The sequence below is a fragment of the Limanda limanda genome, chromosome 6 (assembly GCF_963576545.1).
Source record: "Limanda limanda chromosome 6, fLimLim1.1, whole genome shotgun sequence".
NCBI lineage: Eukaryota > Metazoa > Chordata > Actinopteri > Pleuronectiformes > Pleuronectidae > Limanda > Limanda limanda.
The window spans coordinates 3047714-3073811 of NC_083641.1; the positions used below are offsets into that span (position 1 = coordinate 3047714).

Below are 26098 nucleotides of genomic sequence, written 5' to 3' on the forward strand. Positions count from 1 at the left end.
TGACAGACAATTTCTTGCCCTTATATGAAGATTGTACCCATTTAATAAAAGTCTAAAGGGAATGAAAGAGTGAGGGATTAATAAATAACTACCAAGGTAAATGAAGGGGTGGAGGGAGACTATGTGCTGCTGTGGTAAAAGCTTTGAATTTTCCCTGTCTCTTGACAAAGGTCTACAGCCTATATGTGTATTTGTATCTACAGCAATTCAACTGAAGTTGTTCATGTGTGTAGAGGCTTTCACCTTGTTTGGTGAGGACCTTCAGACCTTTGACCACTGCTTCAAGATGGAGAAGAAGAGAAGAAGACACGTCCCCTACCCGATGACCATATATTAAATAGATTTTTGGAACAGGGAGTCAGGATAGGGGCTTGCTCTGTCCATGCAGGAATGGTGCACCAACACAGTAGATGGCGGTAATGCACCTTGACGTCGTTTGCCACCCGCCAATAAGCCACATGGAGAAGAAGAAGACAAGAGGAAGAAGAAGATACTGCATCTGTGTCTTGAAGATATCAAGAGGTCTGGGCTGCGATCATAAATTCCAGTGAGTATAATTTCTAGAAAACTACAAATCTAAAATTCAAAAATCCTATAAACCAGCTATTCTCCAAAACCTGAATGGCAATGTGACACAAGGGGACTCGATCCATCCCGGCAGGGCCTTCCTCAGGTAAGGATGTATAGTGATAATGGCTGAAAGATTCTATGATCCAAGATCTCCTCCTGGCTGAAAGCTATAGAAGTAAGCCTCCACTGTATATCTGATTAAAATCTGAAAAAACTACATTTTTTAATGTACTTTTCTCAGGAAACTCAGGAAAAACATGGGCCAAATTGACAACACCCCTGTTTAATAACCGATTGATGTCAATTACAGGTCGACACATCCGACATTGGGTATGATGATTATGCCTTTGTGTCCTTCTCCACCAAGTCATATAATAAAACGTTCTGTTTTCTGTCTGACGCACTATCTCATGTGGCTAAAGGCTGGCGCATGCTTCTGCGTCGTCAGGGGCCCGCAGGCACGCAGCTGTAACGCAGGACTCGTTGTCATTCATGGTTCTCCAACCGTTGCGCGTGTTGCCATGCAATTCCCCGCCAGAACACTAGGCGCAGTAATGTTTTTTGTCGAAGTCGGCTCTTCTTCGTGTGTTGCACGAAGAAGAGCGATTTATTTACATCACCACGGAGGCTCCGCAGAGCCTTTTTCTGGCGGAAAAATCCGCCGGTTGGTGACGGGTTATACTAGTGCACATAGTGTCGGATCTCTTCTGCCAAGTGCTCTTCTATCTGGTCCATATTCGTTCTTCTAAATCTTCCGTGGTTTCCGGGCATGAACCGGAAATGCGACTCCGGAAATTATGTAGTTAGCAGACCAATCACAGCCCTCGCGGCCGGGTGACGCTTGCGGGGCTTCGCCGTCTAGTTAGAAAAATTGGCCGACGCACGTAAGGACGTAGGAAGGGCCGTGAGGGGCCCGGAAGGGCTCTTGCGTCTCCGTTCCCGTGAAAACGCAGAAGCATGCGCCGGCCTTAAGGGGACAACAGGAAGCTGTTAAATTTTAAAGAAAAATGGAGGTCAGACAGGATGATTTGGAGATAGGCCTAGTTGCCAGATCAGAGATACCACAATAAAAAACACAAGAATTCAAGGTTGCATAGGACGAACCTCGAAATTAAAGTTATACATCAAAAGCGGGTTTGAACTCTGTAAAGTGCAGCAGTGATGTAGTGTCAGGTGATTGATGTGATATTGACAAACTGCTAATAAACGATGGGTCTCGTTGAGTACTTTTTCAAGAGTTGAACTTCGGTGGGAAGACTTTGACACAACATCCTTCTCCGTCAGAGTGTGACGACTCACAGCAGATTTATGTTTGCCTCCCAGGAAAATCACTCATGACAGTTTGCTGGCAGTTTAATTGGATGCCTTGATGCTTGAATACTAATCATCAACAAACACACACACACGTGCGTCTCACCGTACTCTGCACAATCTTCTACACATGTGCTTCTTTTATTTGTTACTCAAAGAGATGCAGATAGGTGAGGTGATGCAAGCATGTGTTGGGTAGTTTCACACCAAAACTGCTGTGGCAAGCAACATTAAAAACCAAAATGGTCCCATGGATTCCACAGATGCAGAGATACCTTGTTTGGCTTGAGCCACAGGTAACCGGCATCAAACATGTTAATTGTTAGAGAAACATTACCCTGCACTTTTGATGGTCCAAGGATAGGTTGTTTTTTATATTTCAAGACAGAGTGATAAATCATCACCAATCAAAGTGCTTTGCAGTACAAGGCACTTGGGATCCAGTGTCTGACTCTGGGATCAAACCACCCACCTTCTGGTTAGTGAACTACCTCCTGAGCCACAGCTGCACCCAAGACAGGTCATCAGCCTATTACAGAATTGGGACACATTTAAACATATCCCAATGATAGCTAAGTCATTGGTATCATAATAAAGTTTCAGAGCTCAGCAGCAGCTTTTTCTGCCGTCTATGGCATTATGTAACTTAACTTTTAGCTCGGTAGCCACAGAAAAGACTTAAAAGTTTCCAATGTGATCAATTAAGGTGACCCGTTCCATCTCAGACATGGTGAAAAATAATGGATTCAAGCCGAGGAGGAGCATTGTGTTCGCGACTCTACCCCTCTACCTGTGGCTGTGGCTGAGGGGTAGAGTGGTCGTCCTCCAACCTGAAGGTCGGCGGTTCGATCCCCAGTCTGAACCAACTGCATGCCGAAGTGTCCTTGGGCAAGATGCTGAACCCTGATTGGCCCCCCATAGAATAACAAAGTGCTGCAAGTAGATGCACTGTATGAATGTATGGGTGAATGTGAAACTGTACTGTAAAGCGCTTTGAGTGGTCATCATCAGACTAGAAAAGCGCTATATAAATACAAATCCATTTACCATTTACATCAGACATATATTACTAGATGTACAACATATAATTATACTTCTGATTTAAATGCTTAGAATTTGCAATTTGATATTGTCTGGTACTAATGGTCGAGTCTAACAACTCTAAGAAAGAGACTTTGAAGTATTTGAAAGTGTGTAAGATCACTTTAGGGGGACTCGTTAAGAAGGACCAAGAAGAAGTAGAGCCAGTAGATGACGGTAATGCACCTGGATGAGAGTTGCCACTCGCCAATAAACAGTACAATGAAGAAAAGGAAAAAGAACAAGAAGAAATCCACATAAGTTAATGCACGTATGATGAAACACTTCAGCGGTAACGAATGCCTCAGTAAGAAAACAGCTACAACAGTCAAGCATCTCTGCTTCTCCCTGGGATGAGTCGGCAGTTGACTGGAAATTCTTCTTAATGACATTCAGGAGAACCTAACATGTGTTCCTTTTTTGCTTCCTTTTGAAAGAACAAAGGAGGAAGACATGGCGCTGACTCCACTTGCGCCCCTCTGCCAGTTCTGTAACTCATCAAAAGACAAAAAGCTAAAAAGCCTGAAAAAAAAAAAATCTCATTACAACGACTATTTCCCTCATCTGTGTGGTTCAGTGAGGATGCAGATTGTATTTCAGTACTTCATTAATAAATGAGTATGTGAACAATAGCAAAGTGATGGCTCCATTGTCTTGAAGCCAAAGACTAAAGCACTCAGAATGCCAGAAGCAGCAGTCATTACGCCGCCTGTGCTCTTCAGCTGAAAATCGGAAATAAATTCATGTGGATTAACATCCTCACTGATTAAAATTGTGCTTGAGTTTGACACCACACGATTTTTGTATTCGCAGTTAAATTGAATCTATGATTTGTTTACAATTGGCCCCTCAAACAATGTATAAAAATAGGCGTCATTTAGTTGAAATATTCCAAAGAGAACTAGCTGTCGACTGTGAGATAAACGATGCATCGGCTGTGGGCTGGTTGAGTCTTTGGGAGGAGAGAGGACGTCACTCTCAACCCTGAAAGCGATGAAATCTGGCAGGTGGAAATGATTTGGGCCGAGATGAAAAAAGAATGCACGTCCACTGGAAAGAGGGGAGGAAGTGAGTCCTTGTTCTCGGTCAGAATACAAGCAAAATGACTAATAAGGGAAGCAGGAGCTGGATTGCGGTGGGAAGAAAGCCTGAACAGATAACACCCACGGATTAGAGGAATCTGACAGTGGTGGAAAGAGTTTTTTTAATTTATTTTTTCTGCTAAATTATTTGAATCTGTTACTTTTTAATCATGGTTTAGAGCAACAGCTTTGAAGTTGGGGATTTAGAGGGGATTGAGACGGCGGTACCTGTTGAAAAAACTGTTGCCTTATTAAAAGCAGCCCCCTGGCCCCTCCAGTTTTTCTTTTAAAAATCATTTCACGAGCTTTAAAAGGCATTAAAGGGTCTTCTATCAGAAAGCTCCTTCTTTAATTTCATATCTGTACTTTTCAGTTATGACAGGCCTCTGTGAAAGTGACTTGTAGTTTCCATTTATACAGTCTGACAAAGGATAAGTCTGTTTTTCGCTTAACATTCATCGATCACGATGGAGAGTGCGAGAGAATTTAACACTGGACGCTGAGTTTAAACACTGTGATGGCTTAACTTCAACAGGTACTGATTCACAGAGCTGTGTCCTAAAATTCCCTTTATCATCTTAACATAGACTGTTTGATTTAACTTGTCAACACATGCATTTGTTAAAATTGACTTTTTTAGTAAGACAATGAATCAAGAGAGACACTGACTGGATCCTCAACCTTTATCCTCTCTACTCATGATGCAATTTCTCTCTCTTTAACACATTAATTCCAGCTCAGAGTGACACAAATATTATTTCACCTTTTAAGGGAGCCTTTTCTAATCTCTACTCCTAGTAAACACATTGCAGTGTTCATTCCTTCCCACATACTACTGTATTGAGCTCACTGCTACTGTGCTAATGAGATACTTTTCATAATTAGCTTGAGATCTGTTACCCAATCAGACAGGCAGCGAGTGGCTAATTAATTAGAGCAGATTAGCCAGGCTCTATGTTTACTCATGTCTATTTACCTTGTGTTATAGCAGTGAATGACTATATGATATTGCCTGCTGTTTGGAGCAATTGGAAAGCTGTTGGATTCGCAGAAGAAAGCCAAGGTCAGAGATAATAGATTTTTAGTAATGCTTTGAGAGGTGCAGTTTTGTGATGCAGTCAAATTAGAATTCAGAAGCCTTGTTTGCTCAGACACCAGACAAGAGCAGGAGCAGGCAGATTCCTGCAGCCAGTCAGAGAACACACACACAAAATGAAAAGTAAGTGCTCCCTTATTCAGAGTTGGAGAAAAGGCAAACCACATACGACACATCCGAGGCAACAGAGCGGGTTTGACATGATTTATGCAGAGGGAATGTGTGTGTATGTGAGTGGGTGTGCCAGACAGAGGTTTAGGGAACCTGTCTTACCTACCCGTGCTGAAGATTGAGCAGAAAATGGGAACGCGGGTCACTGGTGAGACTTTAGCGTGGCGTTCAAACAAAAGCCGCAGGGCTTTGGGGTGCAGTGAAAGTGACAGATATACACAGGAATTGTATGTAATGACAGGAACAAATGTGTGGGTTTCTGTGTCTGTGTTTTGCCGGCATCAAAAAAAGGAAGTGACTGACAACCAACTAACCTGTGTCACATAGCGGTAGTCAGCAAAGCATTTGCCCATTAACCTTGCTCCCCCATCACTTTAGAAGCCAATTCAGTACAGTGGTATTAGTCTTCTATAAAAGCCACCTCAGCTTGATAACCTACATGTTATCCACACTGTGCAATTAAGAACTCACAGGGCCACTTAGAGCAAAGTCAATAACAGAATGTTCTTAGCATTTCTTTGTTCTTAGTTCACAGATCAGACATTTGGGTGACACCTGTTGTACATTAGGAGTGACTCACATTATTACAAAAGAAAGAAAGAGAACTGCCTCCAAACCATGCACACTTTCATTCACACCAATTTAGAGTCTCCACTAAACCTAACCCACGATCTGCACGTCTTTGAACTGTGGGAATATCCAGAGAAAACCCACACAGTCACGGAGCTGGGATTTGAACCTGAAATAATTTTGCGGTAAGGCGACAATCATTCTGCCCTCAGCATTCTTAAACTTGTCCTGATGTTTACACACGGGATGAAAAGCCTGCTATCATAAATAGAAGGACAAATTGCCTAAATGTGAAGATAATAGCACAGTCTTTTGGACAGTCTGTTGAGGCGGTAGGCATTCATGGTGTTACACTTGTTTGTGCAAACCAAAAGTGATGGAAATGGTTGTGTAAAGAATAAATACAGAAGGCTTGGGAAGCAAGTTAAAACCCCCCTTTAGCTTCTCTGCTCACCACACCAGGTCAGTGACTGTCAGACTGTTGGAACATTCAACAAGCACTTCCTGCTTAGCGTTGAGGTAATTGTGCCGGTTGATGGACGTCTCATACCGAACACTGGCATTTGAGCGTTCAGAAACAGCACCATTAAACCTAATCTAGGGCTCTGCTTTTGTCCATTAGTCCAGTATCCACACTCTGTATAATGACAGATTTGTTGCTATATACTTAAGGCCACTACCTGCCATCACTCTGGGATTTGTCCAGCAAAGCCATTGGAACACTTAGGGCAATTACTGCAGTGTTGTACAGTAGAGACATTTGGGTCTAGGATCAAAAGATTAATATGAGAATCGAATTGAGATTTTCAGCTTTTATTTCCTGGTATTTATGCCTAGGCTATTCACAATGCACTTGGCCTGGGGCTAACAGCTCCCTTAGCCCAAGGCCTTCATACTGGTACAGCCCTGGCACATTCCAAAGTGAGATAACCCCAACTTTAGCCTAAGGCTGACTGGCCCTTCTCCAGAGCAGCCTTAGAGTGTGCAGGGTAATGCCCCGGAAGTGAACTCAACACAGGGCTAAGAGATACATGTGTTTCTTTTTGGTCTTTTCTTTCACGTTGGTACAGACAACCCGTGGTCTCATGAGTTCATATAAGATCTCTTTTCAGCGGATAAGTGGTCTGCATCTTGTGGTGGATTCGGATTCCTTCGCCCTTGCCCTGAGGACGGTCAGTGCTGCTGTTTTTCTTCACAGCTCTCACAATGATCAACTTATCAGCAGCTGCCTTTGTCGTCCTTGTTTGACCTGTTCAATGTCTGTTGCTCATTACAACAGTCGTTTCTTTCCTTTTCAGGAGATTTCAAATTGTTGTATTGGCGTTGCCCAGTGTTTGTGAAATGCCTCTGATCAATTTTTCTCTCTTTTCTCAGCTACCAAATGACTTGTTTTCCTCCCATTTAAAGCTGTCTGGTCTTCATGTTGTTTAATCCTTTTGAACAACAAATTCAGTCTTCACAGGAGAAACCAGAGGCTAGAAGACATTCCGTGCTAATGTCCTTAGCTACAGATCGGCTTGGCCTTACCAGTTGTTTTGGAGGGACCGGTACATGAAATGGAAAAACTCAGTGTTGATGACTTACTTCATGCAGGCACCTGTGAACTAATACAATCATATGTCGTCAAAGACTCGACATATGCTTCTGACAAGATATCTTCAAACACGTGCAACTCACAAATAGAAATAGTAGGTGTACCAAGAATCTAAAGATGTGCACAATAATGTTATTTTCTAGCCTTTGGCTGTTTATATCACCTACCTTTTTTTCATTTTTGTTTTTGTTTCTTGGAGGAAGACAACTGCGGTTTGTCAGACAGAGTCATGCATTCATGCATAAAACAATAAGTATATCTAAACCTGTGCTTTTCACTCTTTCTGACAAGCTGTCTGTGTGATTTTGAAGTCCTGAGCTGTTGTAACGACACAGTGGTGGCTGATGTCTTAGCCAGCTGTCAGGCTCAGCTGTGCCACATCTCCTGTTGTTCCAGACCAGTGAGTGTGGTGACGGTTGCACCCTGCGCAGCAGTCCGAGGCCATTACTCAACAAGCTTGGAGTGATGTAAAAGACGAGCACGGAAATGATGTGGCCCTATTGGTATTTTTCTGCTGCATTAAACTGGATTGTGAGCTGCTTTCAGGTAAACACAGATGGAAATCGTGTGTTTTCAAATCATGCATTTTAACAAATATTCCGCTCTAAAATATTCTGCGGACTTTCATGTGCATAAAAATCCCCTTGCTAAAATGTGTACAGTTTTATCTGATGAAGCAGGTGGTTATTTTATGAGGTAATAAATGAATATCTGTGTATTTACTGTTCGTGCTTTCACCCATTGAGCAGCTCGACCACAGTGAGTCAGACATCACTTGTAATTAAAACCTGGCTGGCCTAATAAATGAGGCTTAACAGCGACCTGAGCATGGCCCTGCCACTTTGCCCCAGTCGTTTGGAGGAGGGCAGGATTCGCCTCAGCTAATTACTGGACAACTGTTGCTAGCCTGATCTGTACCTGTCTGGTTGTGGAGCACTGTTTTGGAAGGGGGAGGTAAGAGGCAGATTGGTTCAATGTGAATTTTCATTCTGACTGACAATCAATGCTCGTTAACCAATTACGAATCTCTATTTTGAATATACTGTATATGCCTTCTGATATCGGTTTCTATTTGGACCAATCACATTTGAACAGGCTTTGGTTGTGCACAGTTGTGGAAGCTAAAGAGGCAGAAAACCTTGACTAAAATGCATCTGCTGGCTTTTGTGTGATAAAATAAACTAGTCGGACTGTAAACAATGTACACAGATATTTGCCTTTGCCCCTAGAGGCTAATTGGCCTTCAGACAACAGCCAATGGGCAGATTGAATGATGATTACTAACTATTAATGAAAACCTTTATAATGTACAATGGGGGAGAGTCAGACATTCGAAGGAGTTAATTTTTACAGCAGAATAAAAAGTAGGAAATATAGATTTACACATCATACACCTGAAGTTCTTCTTTACACACACACACACACCATAGTTGTCAGTTTTTTTTAATCTTAGACAGACAGATGTCAGTGTGCCTGTTTCTGTGACGGGCATCACTCTGGCTATCATGACACTAAATTGTGTACATGATGCACAAAAGAGTGTGTGGAAAGTGGTGATTAGAGGAAACACGAGAATGGCAATGAAACCTGATAGATACAGCAGGAAAAGACGACTGAGTCAGCAGGACAGAGCGGTGATGTTAATGTTGTTGTTTATTATAACAGTTTTGAAAAAATCTCTTGCAGCTACCTTCACCAGTAGAAGCAAGAAAGTGCATGTTTTCTGGCTGCTGTGTGTGTGCATGTGTATGCACTTTCTTGTTGTGTGGCTGTCAGTCTATTGAGGGCCAGAGGACATATGCTGGTCAGCCAGCTACCCTCCTTACTGTCTCATCATTTTCTCTGTTTCTCCCTGTAGGGTGGCCATTATAGTGAGTCCCCTCAGGCCATGCCACAGCACACACACACACACACTCTCACACACACTATAGCAAACAATGAAAAATATGTTAGCAAGCATACACACATGCACGCTTGCACACACACAAGCACAAACGCTCTTCCTCTCCATCCATCCATCGATCCAGCCCAGCTCGAGGGCCTCTGTGAGTGGGCTCCAGCCCTGTGCTGCAGCCCCATGCTAGGGCCTTGGCCACATTAGCAGCCTAGCGGGAGATTGGCTTCTTGTGCTCGCCAACAGCCTCCAGCTAACGTCCTCCCACAAGAGCTGGCACCCTTTAGATGAGCTGGAATGGTCACAAAGTGGGAAGAATCTAATCCGGTTTGACTCCTCTGCAGTGTCCTCAGCCACCATGGGCCTTATTTGTGCCACTTTCCACTCCAAATAAATGTGAAATATGAGTCCTGTATGTCATGTGTGCTTGGTGGGAATTATTGGATTAAATGGTTGCAGCGCAGGGCAGCGACACTTTGAAAAAAAAAGCTGTGATGCAGCTGTTATGTTACATGAAGCCAGTATAAGCTCCTTCACCGTCTAATCACACCACATCACATAAATGGTTTAAATCCTTCGTGTAAGTACATCCTGCAGCTATGCTTACCTGAGCGGATTAACACCTTCATAATTGTGAACTGCCTTCACTTGGTCTAAGTTATTCTGCCTTTACCTCTGCTGCTACGGCCATGCTCTGGTTCACAACCATTCGTTTTCAGATGTACTATACCTGCATAGGGGATGGGAGCATCTTTGTCCAGGGCCACCAGAGGAGGATCCAGCAGAACGATGTCAGTGTTTTCAGTGATCACTCCGTGGTAGGAGGTCTCAATCCACGGCTTGTGTTTATTCACTGTGGAGACAGAACGCAGAGTGTGAGATGTCAGTGAAACACTTCAGCTACAACAGAAGTGTCAGTCTTGACATGCTGCAGATACACATCTTCAATTGCAGTTTACCTTAAAAAGCCGTGCACCGGTAAACAATTTAACTTTGAAGCGAACACTCAGACAGCTACAGTGTACAGCACCAACACTACATGCACATTTTAATCTGTTCTTGGCAAAGCTCATCCAGCCTTGGTTACTTCAACACACTGGTAACATGCTAATCTCCCCTGCAACCTCTTTCTTTCTTTCTTTTTTCTGTTTTCAAACGTTCCCTGCAGGTCTCAAAGCACATTGCCATGCTTGATCAATGACCACTACTGTGCTGCCAGCAGAAAACTGTATCCAAGGCCGAGTCAAAACAAAGTTCATGAGCTGAGGGCCAGATTAAGAGCTCTTATTGATTAACGGCCCCCTGGGCTGTGTGCAAAACCATGCCGAACCAACTTGCCATTTCTTTCCCATTTCACAGAGAAAAAGAAGAAGGGGAGGTAAAAAAAAACTGAAGTCCTTTTTCGGGCTCTTTTTTATCATAGAAAACATGTTTCGAATTTAATTCAGTCTGCTTTTTAAAGTTCAAGTTCAAGTGGATTGATTGACAATTACAAAATGTAAGGCTGTTGTTTAAGGTCCCCTGAGAACCACTACTTAAAGAAATCTGGAATTCCAGCACTGCGATTGTATGCCTCAGCCAACCAGTGCAGTTTCAGCAGATATATATGAGGTCACTGTGACCTATGACTGCTGAAACGTTATCACTTTATCTAAAACCTTAGTCCAAGTGACAACAGTCCTGAGATACCACATTCAAGAGCCCAAACAACACGTTCCTGAGGCCATTGTGACCTTCACCTTTGACCCCAAGCAGCAAAATCTCAGTCATAAACATGCCTCAAGAGGCCACAGTGACCTTGACCTTTGGCTACCAAAATGAAATCCCAGTTCAAGTGAATGTTTGACCGAATGTGAGTGAATTCCTTTGAGGTGTTCTGAAGATATTGCATTCACAAGCTTAAAAATGTCCTTTGTGAGGTCACCTTGCCCTTTGACCTTTGACCACCTAAATCTATCAGTTCATTCTTGAGTCCACGTTTATATTAATACCTCAAGGCATTCTTGAAATATCGTGTTCATGGCGTGCGCAAAGGCATAAAAAGCACAATACACATTTAAAGGGGAATGAAGCACGTGAGCAACAATTACTCTCCATTCAACGAAAGGAAAAAAACGAGAACTCTTTGTACGTGCTAATCGAGCATCCGTTGTTGCAGACTACTTCAATTATTCACTGAATGCCAGTTAGAGGCTCTTGGCCGTGTTGAAGATGAGATTTTTTTTCCAAACAGAGAAAAGCAACAAAACTAAAAAATGTGCAGCTACATTTAATTAGATTTTCATCATTTCCCTACAACCTGATAGACTGTTTTCACTCAAATGTGATTAGGAAGTACAACATGACTTCTTAAGAGTGAGTAACAAGTGACTAACATCAGCCTTACATGTTGCAGATGGGGAGCACGTGCAGTTGCCAGGGGTTACATGAAAAGATCATTCATAGATATTTGTGTATATTGATATGCTTGTGTTCAGAGGAAAAACATGCTTCCAAATATAGCACCAACTGAATGAGTCTGATATTGTAGTGCTCAAATAAATTCACTGTCACAATATCTTCTAGTTAATGTATCTTTAAGACTTACTCTCCTGCCAGCCCCCCTCATAAAATGAATGTACAATGTCCGAGTGAGCTCATGAGAGAATACTGCAGGAAAATGTTGTTGGCATTGCTAACACATGACAAATACAAGATCTAAATGGAAAAAAAATAATTCAAATATTTCAGAATTAAAGGAAGATGCACTTGGAGAGCATTTGACGAGAAGCGCTGATGCCAGTGTTGATGTGCCGTGAACATAAACAGTGTGATTTCTACATTGGAATTCATACGTATGTCATGTCTCCTTCATGCTATACCCAGACACTTCCCCTCCCCTGAATTTTACAGACTTTTTCCTGTTTTTGTGAACGCGTCAGACCTGGACAATCTCCTGCTGCATCCATCAGATGTGACATGACAAAACAGCTCAAGTTAGCAGCTAATTATAGGTAAAATAGTCAGCTAAAACTAAAGTTGCATTGAAGTCAGTGTTGTTTGTCATCCTTTTTTGGAAATGCCAACTGTCAACAACACGATATTTAATTGATAAATGCAACACATGTAGTTTGAAGGTTGAGTCACTGCCATTTTTAGTTTATGGGATAATGTGATGGTTATCAAACTGACAGAAAACTGGTATAAAAACTAGACATCCATTTAAAATTCAACAGAAAGAAACACATTTAGAACATGTCCGATGGTTTTCAAGAAAAAGGAAAACAAACGATTACTCTGTGAGGTTCATATAACAACAGCAACCTACAGGAAATGTATGGGAATGCCTAAAGATATATTGTCGAACAGAAAATGGAACAAGCTTGATTGTTTAGTAATTATGTTTTTGAGGACTCTGGTTTGCATCAAGAAGGGAATGAGACCTGGGGGAAACACGTTGCACTCCAGAGATGCATATTCATGAGTGTCAGCCCAGAAAGCATGGCTAACGGCCCTGATATAGTCAGAGGAGATCATTTACAGGGGGAGAGAGATAGGAGCCCATTAGTCTATTAGGACGTGATAAATATGCATGAGTTTGCTGCAACAGTGAGGGTTAGAATGATGCCGGATCTCAACTTTAAATGCCAAACCATGTCATTTTGAGAATGAATAGCTTGCTGATGCTGCTGTACAGGAATTTCAAGGGGAAAACATGATGTGTGTGCGTCATCCCTGCCAAAGAGAGATAAACCTGTCGAAAATGGATCTTCTGGGCGTGTTTCGTCGAGGATGTTGTGATGCTGACACGCAAAAATTAGCACACTGGTGCTTAATTCAGAATTGGCTAGGAAACCACCAACTCTGTCAGCAGGAAACTTGAAGTGTGCTATCATAAAGAAAAAAAAATCAGAAAAATTTGAAGTAGAGGGAAAAAAGCTAATCTGGTGCACTTACTTTTGACATGTACACAATCCGAATAAATTTGTAATACAGAGTATAACACGACCCGACCTCATGCTTGACAGCTAATGAGGAAACTGGAGAATTGGAGGTACTTGTCCTCCGCTACATATTCAGTCTTGTTGCAGCTTAGGAGCCCTCTTGACCTCTAAATCCTCGACGCCTTATTGCTGCTCACCATCACTACTTAACAGTGTCAGGCTGATCTAAATGCTCTGCTCTCAGCTTGAACCAAAACCCTTCTACTGTCGGAAGCAACATGATCCTGCTGCAGGGCCTTGTTACAGCGCAAAGAAAATGAATCTTTCTAGCGTCATAAGAAACACAACATATAACATGTGGCGGACAACCGAACATCACAATTTATTCTGATTGTCCGGTGACCTTTATGATACCACGAGTGAATACGATCGAGTGCATGTTTCCGTCAGCCAGGGTAGGCAAGCTACGGTGTTAACGACATCGCAAACCATCGCCGGTCTCCCTCTCTGTGTGTATGTGTGTGGGATGGAATGGTTTTTTCGACAGGAGTGATGAGGACATTAAAAGAGCATCCACCTTCAGTAATCGCTGCATTTTCTCGATGGAGTGCCACCTACATGTCACCGCCAACCCCCACCCAACCCACAGCCGTGGCTCATGCAATCACAGGTAGGAAATACATTGCTGACGGCGAGTTAATGGCATGGGGCCTGTGTACTTACAGCTAAAGACATGCTCCTGCAGAGTCATTATCACAAAGTGGATGGATATGTGCCTCTCTTCTTGCAAATAATGTGGCCTATCATAGGTCAAGATGTGGTAAGAGAAGGGCGGGGGTAAGAATATGAGCCAGACCATCAGTTCCAGAGATTCCAAGGGGAAACTGCATGTCCACTTCAACTAAACACATCTAATGTAATAGTCGATATGAGGGAAACATGGAATCACACACACATACACACATTCAAATGAGTCTGCATCATTTCACTTGGCAGCTGGAGTCAGAGAGAAGAACTTCTCAGAGTTGCTCTCTGTGCCAAAAGTCTTTACGTCTCTGTGGTAGCAACACACAACCAATGAGAAGATTTGTCCTTTTTGACATTTTGATTGAACCGTGCAGTGCTCATCTACGACTCAGCCTCCAGGCCCAGCACAGCCGCTAATAGGATGTGTGCTTAAAGTCAGCAAACACATGCACACACACGCCAGACGGACAGAGCAAAGGCCTGCACTTCACTCCAAGCGACCCCAATTTTTAAAGGCAAACACCTTCATTGGCTACTAACAGCCCTCAGTAAATGGCATGAGATAACCCCTGTTTGTGAATGAAGGGAGGTCGACTCAGCGGCATCTTATGAGAAGTTGCGAACATGACGGGCTCGGACAAAAGGACTTTTAACATCTTAAGGACAGAGCTGAAAAACAACACACTATTTAACTTGTTATGTGTTTAACAAGCAGAGGAAATCTCCTCCAAGGCGATTGTAGTGTTTTCTTATTTGGTCCTGAGCTAGGATTTAAATGCCATGACCTTTAGCGCTGTGTGGCACTGGGGAAAAGCAGCTTGATGAATTGTGTTAACTGGCGTAAAGGCAGACGAGACAAAATGATTTGACTTCAAAAAAAATATCTGTCACAGCGCCCGTAATCGTATTCTACCCTCTAACTTTATGTTTCTGTGATTCCAACTTTTACCACCATCAGCTACTCTATATTCTCTGCTCTAGCAACTGAATTAATAAAACCTATTACACATATGTTTGAATAATGATCACTTCATTGAAATTGTGTCTTTTCACAAATGAGGCCACTGAACCATTTTTGTTCTTCAAATCAATTTAATTACAGGGTTTGAGGCATTCAGTTATCACCTCTGTCCAGGCTAATATAATCGGGTTGTGTGACAGCAGAAAGGTGAGCGCTGGCACTCAACTGCCCTTTACTGCTCGCTGCAGGTCAGCGCGACTATCTACCGCCGCCATTTCACTCTCAATTAAACCAAGAGTCGTGGATTTAACTTGAGGCTCTGAGCATGGCAGAGGCGCTGTATTGGCTGATTAATCCCTGACAGGCCGACAGTGGGCCAGCATAACTGTGCTGACCGGGCCACCTCTAAACGGTTGGGGGCTGCAATCTGAAAAGGTCCCAGGGGGACAAAGCTGTCGTGCCTGACCTGCAGACTTGGAACTGCAGGATTAAAAAAATATTTCACTTTTGCATATTCTAAGTGTTCTTCATGCATCGTTATTTTAAGAGAACTTCAATGTGGCAAGACAAACTAATGGCTCATGTTCTGTGTTATTCAAACAGACCTGTTAATCCATCTTTTCATTGGACAATGGGGAACTTTGTGTTAATGGGACCAATTGTTTTCATGGATGCAGCACTTGATATTAGATATTATTCCTAAATGACACTTTCCTGAATCATCAAAATAATTTTGATAAATTTGGTTCATGATGGACTACAACTTCTATGTACAGAGTTTTGTGTTGATTGGACTCGCAAGCCTAGGAACACTTGAAAAGAGCATGCTTTGAATCAGGGAGTGTGCATGCAAGGTTTTTGAATGGGGGAATAACGCCTGTACCGTGATTGTAAACGTATTTTTAAATGTGTAAACTGCAAAACCACTTTTACCAACTGAAAAATAATAAGGGGGCTTTGAAACCTAAAAAAGCTGAACAAATATATTACGGACGCCAGCACTGCTCGTACTGGGAGCCACGCTTCGCATGCTTGGACACATACTTCGGGCCCTCATTAAAAAGAAATTTGTAGGAAATTAAACTCTGATTGATAAGGTCAACAAAAGGGGCCGTGATGAATACATCAGCATAATGAAAAGTAAACGTAGCAGAGACAGTCCGCCATCACTGCAACCAACAGGCAATTACAAGCAGCGAGCTCATGGCAGTTCGGAGAGGCTCAGAGATGTCCATCAACGAGTCACTGCAAATTATTGAGAGACATCCCTCTGCCAGCATTGAGCTGCGTGTCTCAGCTCCCTTTTTTTTTCTTTCCACTCAATCACTTCATCGTTGCAGTGATCCGTGTCTTCTCTGAACCTTGGAGATCTTTGAAAACTTGAATCTTCCTTACACCCGGTGCACTGGCTTCATGCTTCACAGAGTAGACTGATGGCAGCCATGTGCCAGGAGAGGACTTCATCAAATATGAAAGCCTCTAAGTAGATACACATGGGTCCTCGAGATGCTAACACTGATTTGGGTTTTAGATCAGATAGATTGGAGCAACACATGAAGCTAATAATACTGACACTACATATGCACTTGTGATTTACTGTTGCGCTTCCAAGTATTGCAGCATCATCGAGCATGGGTTTTGTTCTCTGCTATTCACTTGACACCTAATGTATCTGTTCTGTATCAGTCGGGATTTTCCCTCATCTGATAAATCGAGGGAAGTTTAAAAGAACAGATTCAGATTTTTGATTCAAGTAGAAGCAGAGTAAGACCAAAGATAGATTGCAGAACAGTGGAAACAGCTTATAGTTATCATGTTTGTCCCGGGCCAAATTATTAAGTGGTTGATTACTATAACTAAATTGCTTAGTTTCTGTATGATAATCCTGGAACTTGAGGGAAAGGTACCACATTGCGAATCCGTGTATATACACATAGACACACAGACTCCGCAGCACACTTTTCTCTCTCAGCTGACATGTTTGACTCGTTACAGTTTAATCATTGTTTTGTGTCATCGGACACGTGGGTAAACTCAAACTCTTTTAATGGTGTATGAAAAAGCCCCTAATGACCGCTGTAGGCAAATTAGTTGATCACCATAACCAAATAATTTGTAGCATTTGTATAGGAATGATTCTGTCCCAACCTTTTTGATATATATATACGGTTGATCACTATATATGTGATCACTGTATCCACTGTAAAAAGGAATGTAAACATGGTGCATCATGTGAATAGCTTTACTCACTACAGCAGAATCTTAGAAGCAGAATAGGAGTCACGCCTTCAAACCGATGTTTAAAAAATAATAAAAACGAAGATCAAACCACAGCAGATGCCGAACACAAGTCAGCTCATATAGCAGAGAAAACAGTGTTCCTGCCAAAACACCTGGGTCACACTGAAGCCGCCCCCCCCCCCCCCCCCCCCACAGTCCCTCTCAGACGCCGACACCCTGACCTCTGCTGTGTTTGATACAGAGCTCCGTCTGCTCCTCTCTCATCTCAGAACAATGTCTGGACTGGAGACGCAATGGAAATCTTACTTCTCACTTTCAAGCCATTGAGAAAAAAACACACACACACACACACACCTCATGTCTTCCTCTGGGATACAATTTTAAAATCTTGTCCTGGCCTGGAAAGAATTCACCTGCTGCTCCCTGTTTGACATTTCATTTGGATTTGGTTTGGGGAGACAATGAGCTGCTCGGAGGCCTGTGCAGGGTGAGATGAAGCAGGATCACATTGTTCTTTATGGAATTTTTGGACTCACTGCATTAGTGTGTGTAAGTCTGTCAACGTGTAAAACGTGTGAGCATGATGTATTTTTGGCCTATGGCAGGTTGTGTATGCTGGCTGGGATTCAAGGGTGTCTTGCCTGGTGTGTGTGTGTGTCTGTGTGTGTCTGTGGTTGTGTGTGTGTGTGGTTGTGTGTGTGTGTCTGTGGTTGTGTGTGTGTGTCTGTGGTTGTGTGTGTGTGTGAGCCCCACAGACCCCACCAACAAAACCAAAAGCAGTGATTACAGACACCACTGGTAAACAAAACACAAAGAGCTTGAAGGTTTGTAGATGAGCAGTAAAAACTTATAAAGGTTAACTCATGGTTTTACAAACAAGTCCTCCAAGCTGATTGACCATATAGGTTGTGTTTCTGCAGGAGTGTCTCCTGTGTGTACTGCACCTTCACCATCATGGTTACAGTAGCACTACGCCTAGATATAAAATAGACAAACCAGTGGTGGATCAAGGATTTTTCTCAGGGGGCAAAAAAGGGGCCACAACAATACATGGCAATTTGAAGTACTCTTCTTTTATTATCCCCTCATCTCATAAAACGAAAAAAAAGGTATCATGGGGGGACCCTATGAAAAGGCTCTAAAATTTGTGAAAAGTTAGGGGGTCGTTAAAGAAACATTCCTAAAAAATAAATTATAGAGCTGGGAACTTGTTCTTCGGTCAAGGCGTTCCTGGGACATGTCAGTGAAGGCACAGTCTCCCTGCATCATTTACAACTTATATCATATGGAAAAAAAAATGTACCCTCTAACACTAACAACAGGTGAAAATAACCCGAACAAGTTCCTATTGAAAAAACAAGGGATGGGAGCAGGGAAACTACCCTACCTTCTATGACGTCAGAGAGCAGCATGAAGCTACCCAAGGACCCACGCCACTCAGACAGCAGCAACACAATGAAAATCCCATGACCACACTCGCTCGGATAATAAACACCTGACGTTATTGTTCTAGGGTTAAGGTGCACATTGAAATCATACTTTTAGCTTCATAGCTTTGGGCAAATCTTATCAAATTGCCATATCTATTGTTGATATTGTTAGTAAAAAAAAGAAAAATGACATGACGGGGTACAATCGTTTTTTTCAGCTCAAGCCATTGTCCCCCTGGTCCTGGACCCTGGATGCGCCTCTTGGACAAACAGACTTTATCATTCTTTATACTGCCTCACCAGACTCGATCCTTCGCCACTGTCATCATGACTGCTGCCACTAGAGGTCACCTACCAATAAAATGTAACGGGGTTGTAATAAACTGCAGGACGGACAAACTGCAGACGTGTCTTTAAAGGGAGGACACTCTCAGTTCTTCACTCCACACAAAGAGGAGGCGAGTGCTGCCTCACATCAACGTCCAGCTTTGTTTGCGCCTCACTGAACATCGGCATTTGTTTTTGTATTGTTTTGGCATTTCTCTCCTTTCTACCTCGACACGTTGTCCCTGCAGCAAAACGATAAAGCCCACACAAAGGTCAGGCTTTTATCATGAGTTGGTTTTCCATCCACCTTGGCTGAAGTGCACCCCTCCCCCCCGTCTGCCGAGTGAGAATACAAGAGCGGAGATGAGCATTGTCTGAGGTTGTGCGGCGGCGCAGTGCGACTTTGTGTGTTGCCTCTCTTGCATATGGGGACTTATTAACCTGCAGAGATGGGGGGGGGGGGGGGGGGGTAATGGCTGACTGCACAGTCACTGTTCGCCCCGACGCCCACTGGCCTATGTAACAGTGAGATAAACAGAGAGGGAGACAGATGCAGGAGTGTTATGTATTATGCTTCACTCTCTCACACACAAACGCACACACAGAGAGAAACTAAATGCATCCATCCAAATGACCAGAAGTGGATGTATAGGATCTGAAAATGCTTTTGGTGCCATTACCATCATGACCCCTCTTCATCAAATGGCTTCCCAGTCACAGATGTTCCCTCAGTGTGTCGTTTCAGTTCCATTAGCCTGACGCATTCTGTATGTGCAATTTCAGATGTGGCATTTACAGCTTCCTGCTTTTTCACGCACTCGCGCGCTGGGAGCATATCAAGAGATGCACCTACACGGCAAAGAACCGACAGAGTTTGAAAAGCTCTTATAAAACATGATACAGAACAGGAGATGATGGAAACTGGCTTGTTTTTTTCTTTTGCGTACTATTCTACAGAATGACTGCAATTAATTCTGACGGCTTATTGTGGCATTTCCTGCGCGAAGTGCCATATCAATCTAATTTCATTAATCTCGTGTTCCACTTAGCAGATTTCCTTCCATCCTAGTTTCATTGTAAAGCTGTCAGGACTATTTGACACATCAGTTCGTCAGCATGTCGAACTTCATCCACATCTGTTTTTTTTTGTTGTTTTTAATAGGTTCTGGCTTAGACTCTGGCACAGGAGAATAGCGTCACCATTGTTAAACCCTGCCTGCCTCAGCTTTGTAATCAGGACTGTGGCCTTTTCTTTCCAGATGTTACTGTATCCAGACGTGTTTGAAGAGCAAGTTCAGCCAGTCTCAGGGACACTGAATCTTTTGCCATTTACAGTATTTTACAACCGACAGTGAGTTCCAACATCTGGTGTGGCGTTACTCTTTAAATACCAGGATAAAGTGAGATGTGTTTTTTGTGAATAAGTGGCCTGTCTGATCTACCTGCATCCTGGTGTGATTTTATCAGCTTCTATGATTCCAGAGGCCTGTGACATTTACCAAGGGCAGACTAACAGGAGAGTATGTCAGAGATTACACTGATGCCCTTGTTCTATTTATTTGGAGGCAGTGAAGGTAACACTGTGTGATAGCATTATGCAAATTATTTGAACGTTTGTTCTTATGTTTTCTCAGATGGTAATGTGTCCTTAATTCTCTTTTGCAGAAACGGCATTGGATGTGCTTATCTTGGCCATAAGCTTTAAATGATGTTGTTTATTTTATTCGTGTCTTTTATTTTACATTTTTCAATTGTACAATTTGCTGTCTTGGATTTTAAGTAAAATTATGGAATGGTTTTTATTTTTTCTCCTTGTAAAGCACCGAACAACTGTTCTGACAGGTGCTATACTAATCAAGTTATAATTATTATTTTCATTTTGTTCTTATATACAGAAAATCCTGTTTATAAAATGTTCACAGTTTGACTCTCCTGCTGATTCAAGTCACATTGACACTCTCTTGCTGTTAGAAGTCTCTTGTATGCAGGTGGCCTACGGTGTGCACTGTGGGGGTGTGCTGGAGAACAAGGAGTCAGTGGACCAGACGCCTCTCAAGGCTTTTTGATCCCTGCAGAATGTAGTTTTGGCCGGTGTAAGCGGCGTCTTAGACCAGCCGCGAAACAGGGGGTAGTAAACACATTGAGCAAATAAAAGTATCTGTGGTGTAATCCTTTTAGAATGGGGTCTTACAGAGCACACAAAGGTGCACTATGCACAGTAATCTGGTTAGAGAAATGTGCCAGTGTGTGTGTGTGTGTGTGTGTGTGTGTGTGTGTGTGTGTGTGTGTGTGTGTGATGTCAGGGAGCACTGCTACGTAGATTACACACTTAACACATAACAGCCTGACCTTGGGAACAATTTGTCCTTGTGTCTGCTTTTCTATAGATTTAACCAGCTTGACACGTTTCTTTTTCCTTTTTTCTATTGATCTTTACATTTTTTTTGTAACTTTCAGTCTCTTCTACATCCTCTTTCATCCCTCAAATACATCCAATCAAAAGCTTTTTTTTATCTGGTCAGTCGCTCTTTTCATCTTTCATCATGAACACATGTGCTTTTTCTCCCACACACACGAACACACATGCACATACACATGAACCCTTAGTTCTCCTGCACTTAGTCCCCAGCGCTTCTAGCCTGTGTTCCTGATTCATTCTGGCAGTCCATTCAATTTTGCCTCTCTCTATCTTTCTCATATCACTCTGAAAATCTGAGGCAAGTGGGCAAGGAGATGTGATGAGAGGAAGAAGGTATCCCTACTGGGGCTCTCTCTGGCCCCTTGTTGCACACACATACAATACACGCATGCGCTCTCTCACAAACACGCACACACATACAATACACGCATGCGCTCTCTCACAAACACACACACACACACACACACACACACACACACACTTATCATCCTGCAGGGATGGGAGAAAAAGAGAGGCAGCCGGCAAACTAACCCTTGTAATTTCTCCTCCGTCTGCACTGCCACTTATCTCCCAAAACAAAAAGAGAATTCACAAGAGAGCCGTGGATGAAGAGGAGTGAGGGGGGGGGGGGGGGGGTTACAAGGGGAAATAAGTTCCAATATAATGATGTGGGATTGGTGGAATACACCAGATGTGATTCTTTTAACAGTTGGAATGTCGGTGCAGAAAAGCAAGAGAGCAACGTTGGGAAAGTCAGGTCACATGTTGAGTGATGAGAACAAGGACACAAACATGTTTGACGTGTCCCTTCAGATTATTGAATAAGACGGACATTTTGACTTTGTTACTCACCATTTGCAGCTGTCTGCTGTTGTTGAGGCTGGTTGGTGAAAAGCAATACAGTCGAGATAAATGTCTGCTTTGTCTGAAACCACTCAAATATCTGGACAAATCAGAAATAGAGTGATGGACGGATAATATTTGACTCAATTGCAAGATATATTTATAAAAAATGTGTTAGATATGATGAAGTAGCAGTTGATTAATTTTGGGTGGTGTATTAAACAGTCGTGATTGTACTTATAGGAATAAAATACATCCTCAGTTGGCTAATGGTGAAAGTGCTAAATATTTAAAGCAGCAGAGGTCCGGTTAAACGAAATTTAAGGGAATACTGTATATTAGCAGTTATAATCGGCCATAAATCCCCCCTCCTTCATATGAGTGTATGGGACATGGGCCAAACTAAACATTTTAAGTATGTGTCAAATAAATTTTGTTCAAAAATGTCATTAATTTTAGGTAAATGTTATCACACTGATGTTTTTTAAAGTTAAGTTTGTTGGTAAATTTGTATTTAAAAAAAAAAAATCCTAAATTGGTTAGAATGAGCTTTTCATCCCTGTGTTAAAGCTCCGGTGCTAGTCCTCCTCAAACAGTTTTATACAATATACTGTTACTTTTAATGGTTTGTGTGAGTTTTTCTATAAACAGTCTATGGTGAAGGGTGAAGTTAGAAATGTTGTGTTCATCCTACCTGGTTTATCTGTATTGAATATGTTATAGTCAACATTGTGGTTCACAGGCCCACTGGTGGAAGACATTGACAGAAAAGTGAGAGTTAACTATGACCTCCCACGTCAGACAGTCCATCTCTACATAGGAGCTAGTCAATAGAAAGACCTAGCAGTGAGAAGTAGTGAGCTAGGTAGAGGTTAGTTCAACACATAGAATTTACTGCACACATTAAAGGAAAAAAGAAAAAAACCAGACACAGACAAAAATGAAAAACGTGTCTCTAGTCAAAGATACAGACAAACAGACACCAAGCGTTGGAGTTATTTTCATAGAAAAACAGAGTTTAGGGGGGGGCGGGGGGGTAGGAGCTACAGTGCCTGACCGTGGAGCCCTGACTGTGAACTGTGAGAGCAGAAAGACCCGGAAGGCAGCCATGTACATGAAACATTCCGTTTCATGTACATGGTCCCCCCCCCCCACATCTCACACACATTAACACTGATGCTGCAGCCAATCGAGCTTGGCGGTTGGATATGCTCTGGACATGTCTGACATACTAACAAGTGCTTTCCTGTCTGAAGGAGATTGATGCAGGAGGAGAGATGTCACCTCCCAGTAGACTGATCAAGGAGGTGCACGTGAAAGAACAGGAACACTTGTGTGCACATGAGTGGACCTCTTGGTGCTGTCAGTGTGCATGTTGTGGGCTGTGGCCTTCACAGTGGTGGAGGAGGCTTCATGGACATCATACAGTTAAAACATAATAACAGACACTCACTGTTCGCGCTGCAGCTCATATTAACCAAAACGTCTGACAAGCGCTTTTACCTCCCACTGACCATCGCTCCTCATGTTATGGTCTACGTCTGCATCCTGAGTCCAATCTATTATATACGGCACTTGCACAAGTGACAAAGCAATCAGGCAACCAAAAAAAACAATGTTTTTGTGCATTACAATATCCTCTTAACCTCTTTTCAACCCAGCCAATGTTATAAGTGGCTCTTTTGTTGATTTCAATTATACTGAAGAGAATGAGGGCAAAGGACAGGGAGAAAAAACACTGTTTATTGCACATCATTTCCTGAAAAGTTGCTTTTTGTTGTTTTTTTCCAGGAAATTAAATCAGGTGGAAAACACATGGGGGTTTAATTGATTAATCCCAGCATCTGTTTGTTATGTACCGTAGGCACTAAGAGAATACAATACAATACTACAATGCAAAATAAGCTCCCACCATCACACAGCACGAGACAGAAGAGTATTCTCCGAGCATTGCCGCATTATCCCTCTGACTCCTCAGTTCTGTCTTATTTATCCTTAAGAGCTATGTCTTTTACCAGTGGAGCTGGTAAGTAAAAAAAACGAATTGCCGGCAGCCAGAAATGGAAAAACGATGACTGGTGAGTAATAGAAGAGCCGGCAGTATGTATGAGGGAAGTGATTTGGGCTCTTATTGTTGCTCTGCACTGTGTTGGTAGCCTTGACTCGAAAATGAAGAGACTCATCAGCGACCCGTAGAGTAATAATCCCCCTCACAGCCAAACACACACACACACACACACACACACACACACACTCAGAGCTGAGAAAGAACCCAGACTGAGTCAAACACAGACACGCGCTGATGAGGATATGTATAAGTAAACCCTGTTTAAAACTGCAACCAATTGTCAGTACCTTCAGCCATGAAGATGAAATAAGTGTTGGTTTCAGAAGAGCAATGCAGCACGGAGGAGGAGACATCCTTGGCGGGTTCAATGATTGGTTGCCTCATGTCATCTCTCTGTCCCGCAGCTATGAGGCCAGATGTGCAAAAACACACCCACAAAGATATACTGCAAAAGAGTCGTGCATCTGAAGAAAGTCAAACTCAGATCATGCAAAACCACGTCCAATATGCAGATGTTCTCTGCCACACAAACAACACACACTCACACATGTACAAACACATTAGATCCAAGTAAATGTGTTACAGCAGAAGGTTTGGCAAGAGCATTATCATTTGAAAAAGATGCAAAGGCATATCAAAAATAAGAAGCAACGAGACAAAGGGGACGTGAGAAGAAAGAATAAGGAATTGAAATTAATTAAAACAACAAGAAGAAAATAATAATAATTTGAATCAAATGGTAAAGATATCAGCACTTTTAGGCACAATCCTTCTTGGTGGACTGTATCAAATCTGTGAAAAGAAAACTCGTTCAGGAAAAAAAATTAACCGTTTAATGTCAATAACACTAATTTCATTCAAGTTAAACTCTCTTTTCTCTAATCGTGATGTTGTACTGTGGAGTTAAAACTTTCACTTAATTAATAAATCCTGTTATTTTCTTACATAAATGTAGTTTTGATCATCATTTCTATTGTTTAAAGTAACATCAAACTCAAAGTTATTACTGAGATCTAGGAACATGCCGCCAGTGTTATGAGTCTTAAACTCATACTTACGAGTAGCAGCTGCTGAACACAGATCAACAGTCACTAGTCACTAGTCAAGTTCAACTTTGAGACTTTGGAGGGGACATTGGTTGATGCTCCCCTCCTTCAATCTCATTTTTCTGTGGGAATTGTAAACTTTGTGGATCATATATACCACTGCTGTCTACATGGCCCATGTTACATGTTGTGGAAATGCAGATGTGCACGCAGAGCAGAAATGCTTGCTTGTCAGTATGGTGTTGTGCCAACGTGATGAATGATGAATGAATTCTGAGATTAAATAAACGTCACAGTTAAGGTATAATATGTAAACCTGGGGGTTGGGAGAAAACCTACAGGAGTCGCTAAAAAAATGTTTCAGTTGTAGCAAATCATGTTCAAACCCAATCTCGCCCAATGATTTAACCTTGTCAGGCCTAAAAAAATATCCAAATGAAACAAAGAGGAAGACCCATCTAAACCAGTGTCTGGAGGAGAAACAAAGTTAGTGAACTGGAAATGTCTGTATAAGTGCAGCTTGTTCACACTGAGACTGAGGTGAAAAGTCTGTAGGTTTATAACAGACAGGTGGGCTGACCTGGTGGTCTGTTTAAAACTTGTATGATGCTTCCGAGACTTTCCCTTCCTGACCTCTGTTTACCAGTGTTGCTGCATTCCCAACATCCCAGCGGCTAAATCAATGAGTGCAGCTACTATTGTTACCAACAAAAATGATAAGCAAA

At 42.4% G+C, this 26098-nt stretch overlaps 1 protein-coding gene across 1 annotated transcript in view; it reads right to left on the bottom strand.

Annotated features, from left to right (window-relative positions):
* Nucleotides 1–26098, bottom strand: part of LOC133003504 (calsyntenin-2-like) — a 314181-nt gene that overhangs the window by 151998 nt on the left and 136085 nt on the right. Inside the window, exon 4 of the mRNA XM_061073253.1 lies at nucleotides 10099–10221. Within this exon, the coding sequence (XP_060929236.1) occupies nucleotides 10099–10221 (123 nt within the window). The remainder of the gene's footprint in view (nucleotides 1–10098; nucleotides 10222–26098) is intronic.